The sequence below is a fragment of the Theobroma cacao genome, chromosome 5, assembly GCF_000208745.1.
Source record: "Theobroma cacao cultivar B97-61/B2 chromosome 5, Criollo_cocoa_genome_V2, whole genome shotgun sequence".
In the NCBI taxonomy this organism is placed as follows: Eukaryota; Viridiplantae; Streptophyta; class Magnoliopsida; order Malvales; family Malvaceae; genus Theobroma; species Theobroma cacao.
The window spans coordinates 30,297,620-30,308,552 of NC_030854.1; the positions used below are offsets into that span (position 1 = coordinate 30,297,620).

The 10,933-nt window shown below is 33.3% G+C and overlaps 2 protein-coding genes and 1 pseudogene across 2 annotated transcripts; 2 read left to right on the plus strand and 1 right to left on the minus strand.

Annotated features, from left to right (window-relative positions):
• Nucleotides 5–2,351, plus strand: LOC108661998 (50S ribosomal protein L17-like; the record flags this gene model as incomplete). The annotated part of the gene is made up of 4 exons (XM_018121004.1): nucleotides 5–82; nucleotides 1,310–1,401; nucleotides 1,479–1,556; nucleotides 1,939–2,351. Coding segments are annotated over 4 exons (399 nt in total), but the record flags the coding sequence as incomplete, so codon positions are not given.
• On the plus strand, nucleotides 3,520–6,675 carry LOC108662095 (protein HOTHEAD-like). Its single transcript, XM_018121240.1, has 5 exons — nucleotides 3,520–3,613; nucleotides 4,387–5,028; nucleotides 5,169–5,554; nucleotides 5,796–6,295; nucleotides 6,406–6,675. The coding sequence occupies exons 1-5, from the start codon at nucleotides 3,520–3,522 to the stop codon at nucleotides 6,443–6,445; spliced, it is 1,662 nt and encodes a 553-aa protein (XP_017976729.1). The 3' UTR covers nucleotides 6,446–6,675.
• On the minus strand, nucleotides 7,279–8,906 carry LOC108661999 (annotated as a pseudogene).

Consider the following 10,933-nt stretch of genomic DNA (forward strand, 5'->3'; position numbering starts at 1 on the left):
TCTGTTTTTTTTCTTTTTCATTTCATTGCAGGCAAAGGAGATTCGGCGGCTTGCTGATAATATGGTACAGCTCGGGAAAGAGGTATTTGCAACAAATTACTTGTTTATTTACGGTACCATTTTTATATTTATTTTTGTATTTGTTGTAATCAATTAGAGCAAGTGTTTTTTTAGTGGGGCAACATAGGAAATATGTGCTTCCTTTCTAAGTAATTTGAATATGTTTCAGGAAGGTAAAATAAGTGTGGCTCTTTCATTAATCTCTAGGTGGTGTGGCATTTGTCAAAATGAGGCTTCATATTCACTTTAGAAATTATTTAAGCAAATCAAGTTGTCTGACTTTGTTGCTTCTGTGTGGAAGTAATTGATATTTTTAACTTTTATGCAACAGAATTGCACTGATGGCTTGAAGTTTGTGAACTTTTAACTTGGACTATCTCTGGTCCACAATAGAACATTCCAAGGATACATAAGTGCTATATTTATTGACATCTGAAAATTGGACATAATTGGTTAGGAGTTTGAATGGTGCTGCCACATTTGTGCTACATATAACTGTTTTGCAAGTACAGGCATCAATCTAATATTTGGGACTAAACATAAGGACTTAATATTCACTTATTATCATCATCATGGAAAAATGTTAAAATAGCCTGAAATTCAAATATTTGGCCAGTTTTGATACTGAAGTTGCCCTTTGGAGGTGGACTTGATGGTTAGAGGCTTAATATTTTGTGAACCTCTTTTAGCAGCAAATTTGGATGTGTCATGTTGTATGTTGTTGGCTTTATCTGGATTTGTTACGTTGGTCAAAGATTCAAGAGAATATGTAGGATGGTCGTTGATGATCTTGGTCTGGTTTTTGGTGTTTACAGTTGTTAAATACTAGAGTAGGCACATAGAACCTTTGCTAGTTGTTTCACAAGACATCTCTTCATAAGGCATCTGAAAATGATGAGGTGGTCATCATAGGTTGTGGTTGTTAAGTATTATAAGATCTAGGAAACAGTATTTTGGTTGGAAATAAAGCATTGGACCACCAAAGATGATTCTATGGTATCAGTGAGAAAATCAATGAAAAGTTTTCTTGGATGAACCGCCACTTGCTTGTATTATTTGGTGGTTAAAGTACAACAAAATTTTCATTTTTCAAATCTATTGACGTCTTTTGCTGACTCCTATTACTGAACTGGGGGCTGGATAATTAATTTCTTTGCAGTATCAACTTTGCAGTTATATTATGGTATTGTTTCTTTTGATTAAATCTCATTTTTCAACATTGTCATGTTCCATTTCAAAATTCTTTAAGGGTTCACTTTCTGCTGCAAGGCGTGCTGCTGCTTTTGTGCGAGGGGATGCTGTCATTCACAAGCTATTTACAGAACTGGCATATCGATACAAGTGAATACTGAATCTGCTTCTTTTCTTTTTTTGTTATTCACTGTTATGGCATATTGATCCAATCCTATGTGTTACAGAGATAGAGCAGGTGGATATACTAGACTGCTTCGAACTCGCATACGAGTTGGTGATGCTGCACCAATGGCCTATATTGAGTAAGACTACTTTATATTTTGCTAATTGCAAGTTGTTTGTTGAATATGAACTGTTCAAAAAAAAAAAAAAAAAGAAAAGAATGTTGCTTGGTCTCTGACCTCATTGAAGAGCTACACTGAGTTATGTGTTCAAAATGTTTGGTGGTACAGACTAAATGTCTCATGACCGAAGTCTAAATGATCTGTGCTCTACATGTGCATGAACAGATGTTTTACATATATATTTGTGCTCTTCTATCTTATTTTTGAGAATTGAAGTTGGCAAATCATACTGAACAAATGTTTTGCTGTCCTACTGAAGTGCTGATTGAATTTGCATGTTGATGAATCTTTATTGAGGTGGAGCATAGATTTTGATAAGTTTTTTTGCACATATGAACAGGTTCATTGACAGAGAAAATGAGCTTAGACAGTCAAAACCACCAACTCCTCAGCCACCGCAGAGAGCTCCCCTGGATCCTTGGACAAAATCCCGGCTGAGCAGGCAGTTTGCACCCCCTAAAGAGGAGAAAAACTCTGAACCTGAGATATAAAACATGAGCTGTTATTCTCACATAGTGTTTTCATCATCTCTTTAGATGCTGAATCTGTAATTTATCCTGATGCAGCGCACTTAAGCATTCTTGGCAAAGTTTATATCGGTACTGCATCTCATTCTCTCCAGCGACTGCTACTGGGAAATTCCAGGAAGCATGAATCAAAGTGTTCCTTCTGTTTTTTAATAATCTGAAAAGACTTTAAATGTTGTACAAATCGGGGGCATTTTTGCTTTTAGTAGCTAAATTTATCCTATTATTCCCAAGTTCCACAACTTATGAAAAATAAAACAAATGAATTATAAGCATTTCAATAAGTTGGTATCTAATGCGGCTACTGTCCTAACATCCTACAAATACAAAAGCTTAGCAAATCAAAACGCTGCAAAAAAGTGGGACCAAGCCGATGTAATGTGGCGAAAGAATTGTAAATAAAATGGGAGCTATGCCCTTGCTTGCTTGTCAATTTCATACTTACCCCACAATATGAAATAAAACTATATATTAAATGAATGATTTTATGTGGCTTCTGCCATCAAACATAAGCACCCCGATGAGGGTTGGCAGAAAAGATTTCAAAGAAGGCATGCCAATATTTCAATATAAAAGTGCTCTGTGACTATAAAATGTGGTTGTAGTCTCATGGTGCCTTCGGTCATTAATTACGTAAGCCCAGCGAATTTATCTTGCTGAATTCAATATTGGAATAAATTATTTTAAAATTTGTAAATATATTATTTTTTATTACGTTCAATTAAAAACTTATATTTTTATTCTGAGTTAAATAAATTTTTATAATTAACAATTGATTAATCGTGATTAATCAAAATACCATTTGTCATTTTATACTATGTGATGTTGATGAGGTATGCTAATATATCATAGTGAATGGTGATGTGATATAATAATATGACTACTTGACATTTTCACTCTTCATATCAGCATCATGTGGGTATAAAATGATAAGTGACGTTTTAATTAAGGACAATTAATCAATTATTAATTATAAAGACTTATTTGGTCCAAAATAAAAATATAAAAATTTAATTAAATGCAATAGAAGTATAACGACTAAATTGATTATTTTTTATATGATTCAAGAATTTTTTTATTACAATACATATTATTTATAATAAAAATATGATTGACCAGAATTCTGACCTAAATGAATATATTCAAAGTTGATTAGGATCCAGTCGAGCCTACCAAAGTTTGACGGATGGCCCAACCCTCTTACATACCTACACACATCAGCAAAATGATTGATATATTGAATAAGGACAAAGTGGAGAAAAGCTGTTATACCAAAAAAATAAGGGTAGGCTTTTAGCATTTAAATGCAACCAATACCGTATAAGAGCCCTCGTAGTTTTTGGATTTTTATAGAATTTAAAGAGCTTTTCGAAGTAGTAAGTTATAGGAAAAATATGGGTTTGAAGTACGGCGGGTCCTCATTGAGGTTTCTTCTACTTGTTTTTGTAGCTGAATTTGCTTTTCATGGCTTCACCTACGGAGAGAAAGGTTTCTAGTTTTTATTTTGCGGGAGATATTTTAATACTTACAATGTTACATCTAGCTATCCAACAGTTGCTTTCAAGCAGACTTTTGTAAACTATATATATAATATTTTCAAGGCATTTCATTTTCAAGACTCCCGTCTAGGTTTGTATATAATATTTATTTTCTTTTTTCATGGATATATGATTTGATGTTGTAATCAATAATCTCTTTTATTTTATAAATCTCATCTTATGATTTGAAATATATCAATTATTCATGATTTTAATTATTTTTATTTACAATTTTTCGTAAATATATCAAATTCATCAATTTCATCAACTACTGTTAAAAATTAATGAAATATGTCATCTAGTGTCACTGCCACATAGATGTTTATATAGTAAAAAATGTAAATCCGAAATGTCAAATAGATCTACTTAATTTTTGTCAAATGAACGTTCAAGCTTTTGAATCCACTTATTTTTGACATGTAGATGTTTATACGATGTCGACGTGATAAATTTTGTCAACAATTAGAATGGATGAATTTGAAATACCTTTTATAAGTTATAGATGCAAAATTTAAAATTTAAAAGTTAATTGAAATAAAATATTATATAAAGTTTATGGATATCACTGTAATTGACTTTATTGTAACATTCAAGTGTCTTTTTTATGATAATTTACACACATTCAGAGGCCAGCGGTCGGATAGATTTGCAGATTTTTTTTCTGTTTTCCTTTGTGAGAAAAGCCATGAAAGATACGTAATTAACCCAAGATATCATTTGCAGCTCCTAATTATAGCTTTATCCAAGAAGCAACCTCTGCTCCAACAGTCTCATTCTACGACTACATAATCATTGGTGGAGGAACTGCAGGCTGCCCATTGGCTGCAACTCTGTCTCGAAATGCAACCGTTCTAGTCTTGGAAAGAGGGGCGTCTCCATATGTCAACACGACCAAGATAAGGATAGAGAACGCTTTGTCTACTCTTACAGACACCTCTCCCGATTCATTCTCTGAACCGTTCATCTCCGAGGATGGAATCGTTAACATCCGAGCACGAGTGCTCGGCGGTGGAACAGTGATTAACGCAGGGTTTTACTCCCGTGCGGAAACATTCTTCTTGAAGCAAAATGGATTGAATGAAGCATTAGCAAATGATTCATACGAGTGGGTTGAAAGGAAGTTGGTATCCAAGCCAGTCCTATTGCAGTGGCAATCTGCGGTGAGAGATGGGTTGCTTGAAGCTGGGGTTTTGCCATATAATGGGTTTACGTATGATCATATTATTGGGACTAAAACTGGTGGAAGTATTTTCGATGAAAACGGAAACAGACATACCGCAGCTGATTTGCTTGAGTACGCTGATCCAAATAGCATTAAGGTTTACTTGCATGCTGTTGTGCAGAAGATCACGTTTACAACAACAGGTAATTAAGTAATGCATTTATTTTTCTAAAAATCAAATGACTCTAAGTTTTGGGTTTTAGGTATATGTAAACTAATCGATAACCTCATCAATTATTACTCTTTTTACGTAAAGCATTCAATAAATTTACTATTATGGCAGTTGGATTGAGGCCAAAAGCTCAGGGGGTGATCTTCTACGATGCACAAGGAGTAAAGCACACGGCATTCTTGAAAAATGAATCCATGAGTGAGATAATTTCATCAGCAGGTGCAATTGGAAGTCCACAATTGTTATTGTTGAGTGGTATTGGGCCCGCCCCTCAGTTGGAGGCACTTGGTATCAAGGTGGTGCTAAACCACGCCATTGTGGGTCAAGGGATGGCTGACAATCCATTAAACGGTCTTATAATTCCTTCTCCTGTGCCTGTTGAGCTCTCACTCGTGATAAATGCGGGCATCACCAAATTGGGTAATTATATAGAATTTGCCAGTGGATTTGATTTTTCTGCCCTCTCTGTTGCTCAGAGTCCTGCCAACTTGAATCAGGTTTTTACCCATTGTTATACTCTCATTGACAGTTTATTTATTTTTCTTTTTACATGTGATTGGGAGTTATATAATTATAAGTAATTATCTTATTATATAAACTTCATTCTCTCATTCTAGAATTGGAAACATATTGACACAATATTAAATATGTGAATTTAGTTTTTTGATGATATGATAAGTTAAATCAACTCAAATGAGTTTGTGAGATTTTATCTTTTGAGTTGGGCTGTATTTCCAGACTGGAGAAGCAATGGCTAATTCACCAGCAAATCTTGGGTTTATTTTCGAGAAGTTCAATGGTCCAATCTCAAAGGGTTATCTTGAGCTTCAAAGCACAAATGTGAGTGACAACCCTAAGGTTAGGTTTAACTACTTCCAAGCACCTGAGGACTTAAGGAAGTGTGTCCAAGGAATGAAAACCGTCATCAAAGTTGTGGATTCCAAATCATACTCGAGATTCCGTGACAACAACACAACAACACAAGATCTTCTAAACATGATGGCTAGCATGCCCTTGAACCTGAGACCAAAACATCCTAATTCTACAGCTTCCCTAGAACAATACTGCATAGACACTGTCATGACCATTTGGCATTATCATGGAGGGTGCCAAGTTGGAAAGGTTGTTGATCGAGATTACAAGGTCCTTGGTGTGGATAGGCTCAGGGTTATAGATGGTTCTACCTTCAGTTTCTCCCCTGGGACTAATCCTCAAGCTACACTTATGATGCTCGGAAGGTAATAATATTATTTACTACTCTTATTTTATATATTTTTTAGTTTGAATAGATCAATCATTTCGTATATTGATAATAATGTAATTTGTTTTCTATCAATTTTTGTTGCAGATATATGGGACGAAGGATTTTAGAAAATAGAGGAAAATGATCCAATCTAGTTTCATGCAAGCATGCATAATAATTTCATTTCGAGGAAAATGAAACGGGAAACAGGAAAATATGTCAGAGGGAACATATCTAAACTTTTGCATGCTTGGAGTTCGATTTTTTTATGTGTTTAATAAAATATATATTTAATAATCACGTGCTTTACATGTGACGGTTTGATGTGGACAAGCATGCGGGTGGCACGTGATGAAATAAAGCTTGTCAATTGGCTATTAAACTTTAGAACTAGCTGAAAAGTTAGTTGCTTTCTCCTTTTCGTTTCCACTTTTGGAGATAAAACAGAGTATTAAAGGGAGGCTTTTGTAATAATTTTACTTATAGAATGAATACAGTACTAAATTCCACAAGGATTCTCTCTTTTTCGCAGGATTATTTCTCTCAATTTTATATGGTATTAGAGTAGCATTATGGTTTTTAGTGCAGTTCATCTTTAAGAATTTGTTAATATTGTTCGTTATCTGAACTTTAATTTGTTTTTTTTTTTTTGAGATAGTTTCAATAGTTTTATTAATTTCTTGTGCATCTTGATTTGATTCATTATTCTTACTGAATCTTGCAAAACAATTAATAGTTAATTCTTCTAATTTAAGATCTTCGGTCACCATACTATTTTCATCACATTAATAATCTTAGATCAATCGTATTTAATCCAAAAATAACCACGAGTAACTATGTTGAGTGGAGCAGATCCTTTATGCTGGCTTTATCCATAAGAAACAAGATAGATTTTTTTATGGAACAATCCCAAAACCAAATACATTGTATGATTTCTGAGCAGCTGTAATAATTTGATGGTGGCATCGTTTCTTTATTCTATCTCACCACCATTGCCTCAACAGTTTTATATATGGACTCTGCCACACTGCAACATTCCAGATATGCAATTTGCCAAGCTATCCTAGAATGCATTGATAAGGGTGTTCAAAAAAATAAAAGAGAAAAACTTTTATTGATTGTTTTACTATTTTTTTAAATGTAGATACTTCATTCATTGATTGTTTTACTAATTGAATCCTAGATTATCTCATCATATTCATGTTAAATGCAAATTGATAATTATAAAGAAGAAAAAAAAATTACCCTCTCTATCCAAATCCTTTTATTAAATTTTCCTTTTTAGGATGTCCAAAAATAAAATTCTCTTAATTTCCTGTTTTCAATATCGAATATTATTACTTTTTCTATATTATAAATTTATTTTTCATATATATTTTTTAATTTTTTCATAAAGAATTGAACATTAGAATTATAAAAATAATTTAAGATTTTACTATAAAATATGTTCAAATCGAAACTTTTGTCAATCTCTGTGGAAATGAAATGCGTAAAAATTTTTAGATATGAGAGTAACTAAATTTAGTGCTCAATATAGTAGAATAAATAAAAATTTGTTGCCATCGCAAATAGAATTGCAAAGAAAAGAAGGATTATTTTAACTAGATTTCTATTTCCATAATTAATAACTCCACAAAGAAAAAAAATGAAAAGATTGTTTTTTGTATTCCTATTTTGTATGTTCTTTTTTTGCACTTTATAGAAAAAGAACCTAAACATAAAAACGAGAAATGAGAAATGAAAAATAAAAAACGACTGCTTACGCAGCTTGCGCTCAGGGATCCTTAGGAAATCATGGATTGGTGCTCGTTGTTATATCCCACGTTTTATGTAAGAAGAGTGAGGGGACCATAGTAAGAATATGTCTCTTGGTTTGGCTCGAATATGTAATGCTCAGAGATGAAATGGTCGGCCATTGGGTGCATTCCACCCCCAACAAATGTTGAAAGTATCAAATAAGCAAAAGGTTTCCAGCCCCAAAAGTTAACTAAGGTTGCATAAAGAGCAATCTGAATAAATAAGTTGATGAACTTCTAATAACTAAGGGGTTTTGGTTTGAGAAATAGAGGGCGGAGCTCATAGAAAAAGAGTTGGAAGATGACCCATATGGCTTTTGTTAAAACATTAGTCATAAGATGGGCTTCGGTGTAGCTTGGGACATCCATGTCTATGCCATTTACCCCTTGGAAACGATGATGCTCAAGGTGATAGTTCTGGAAAGTCATAGAGTTGGGCACACCAATAGAGAAGTTAGCAAAAATCCTAAGCCAACGGTTGTAGACAAGAGTTGAGAGGGCAAGATTGTGCCTAAGCTCATGGATGGTAAGAAGAGGTTATGGTTGGGGAAAGAAAGTATAGGCAGTTGCCAATATCTTCAGCCAGCTAGCATCATGTAGGGAAATAACTGTCCATAGCTAAAGTAAAACAACCACACTAATCTTAAGAAAAGCCAAGGGATTAAGGCCAAAGAGCTCTTTAATTTGAGGGTACTGAAAGAGGATCTGACGTCTCCTTAAAGCATGAGGCTTATCTGTATATGACTAGAAAAAGTTGTTTGCCATTACTACTTCTTCTTTCTCTTCCTCTCTCCTTTCCCTTCTCCTCATCTCTTTCTTTACAAACTATTTATCAGTTTCTCTTCTTCTCCTCATTCTATCTTTTCTCCAAACAAGATGTTTGTTTTTCTTTGTTTTTGGGTTCATTCTTATGATTTGATTATTGAATCTGATTCTATGAATGTTGTTAAATGGATCAATTTTCCTAACGAAGCTTCGGGGTGTTTGAGGCACATCATTCTTCAGATCGAGTCCTTAAAACCTCAACTTGGTGTTTAGTCGATTGTTCATACTCCTCGATCAGGAAATTCCTTTACTGACTCTCTTGCCAAACAAAAGAGTGAGACAGGATCATCCCTTCATTCTTTTCTCTTAATCTTTGGGTTTTGCTCCATGATGTTTCTCTTTTTTCTGTCCCTTCTGCAACCATTGAAGCTGATATAGTTGACATAACAGAACAGATGATAAAGAAACATTACTAGAAGATAACTTTGTTAACATCAATCATCATTAGCTGAAGAGAGATACAAGTATTTATATACAATATGCATGACTAACACTTGTACAAAACAACGAAGTGTTTAACAAAGGATTAAAGTTAACATATAAAGCTTACACGTTTATAAACATTAAGAGCAGCATAGGTTTTGGTTTATTAACATATAAATAATATTATTTATTACATTTGTTTTATATATTTGTTAGTTTGAATGGATCAATCATTTCGTATATTGATAATAATATGATTTGTTTTCTATCAATTTTTGTTGCAGATATATGGGACGAAGGATTTTAGAAAATAGAGGAAAATGATCCAATCTAGTTTTGCATAGGCATGCATAATAATTTCCTTTTGGGGAAAAAGAAACGGGAAACAAGAAAATATGCCAGAGGAAACATATGTAAACTTTTGCATGCTTGGAGTTTGATTTTTTTTTTATGTGTTTAATAAAATATATATCTAATAACCACGTGTTTTACATGTGACGGTTTGATGTGTAGAAGCATGCAGGTGGCACATGATGGAATAAATCTTGTTAATTGGCTGTTAAACTTTAGAATTAGCTGAAAAGTTAGTTGCTTTCTCCTTTTCCTTTTCACTTCTGGAGATAAAACAGAGTACAAAAGGGGGGCTTTTGTAATAATTTTTACTTATGGAATAAATACAGTACTAAATTTCACAATGATTGTCTCTCTTTCGCTTAACTATTTCTCTCAATTTTATATGGTATTAGAGTAGCATTAGGGTTTCTAGTGTAGTTCATCTTTAAGAATTTGTTAATGTTGTTCGTTATCTGAACTTTAATTTGTATTTTTTTGAGATCGTTTCAATAGCTTTATAATTTTTTTTTGCATCTTGATTTGATTTGTTATTCTTACTGAATCTTGCAAACCAATTAAGAGTTAATTCATCTAATTTTGAGATCTTCGGTCACCATGCTCTTTGCATAACATTAATCATCTTAGATCAATAGTTGATTAATCTAAAAATAACCAAGAGTAACTATGTTGCGTGGAGTAGATCCTTTATACTAGCTTTATCCATAAGAAACAAGATAGATTTTTTTTATGGAACAATCCCAAAACCAAATACATTGTATGATTTCCGGACAACAGTAATAATTTGATAATGGCTTGGTTTCTTTATTCTATCTCACCGCCAATGCCTCAACAATTTTATATATGAATTCTGCCACGAAAATCTAAGATACACTATAATTCAATTTTCCTCAACATGATGATACACGTGTTTATAATCTTCAATTCATTTTATGCAATCTTCTTTCTTTCACTCGATTATTTCTCTCAACCTTTAAGAACTTTATGTCCCTCCATGCAATTCATTGCATTGTTGTGGAAATTAAATTACCTCTTATTTTAATAATATTTACATTCAATTGTTAGACCATACCTTTACTGTCACGACCTGGAACTCCCCATCGAGCCTGTGACAACCACCGTAAAGCCTCGACAGACATTCTTCCCCGAAATGCCTTTTGAGACCTCGCAAGGCTTTTGTACCAATTTTTCTATTCCTCTCTCTTTTTTCTTTTTTTTTTGAATAAAAAAAAAAAAAA

Excerpts from the sequence above, each read along its gene's own strand:
- LOC108662095 (XM_018121240.1), top strand. The coding sequence starts at position 3,520 with ATGGGTTTGAAGTACGGCGGGTCCTCATTGAGGTTTCTTCTACTTGTT. Across the intron at positions 5,555-5,795 it reads GTCCTGCCAACTTGAATCAG|ACTGGAGAAGCAATGGCTAA; the intron begins GTTTTTACCCAT and ends CTGTATTTCCAG. Across the intron at positions 6,296-6,405 it reads ACACTTATGATGCTCGGAAG|ATATATGGGACGAAGGATTT; the intron begins GTAATAATATTA and ends TTTTTGTTGCAG.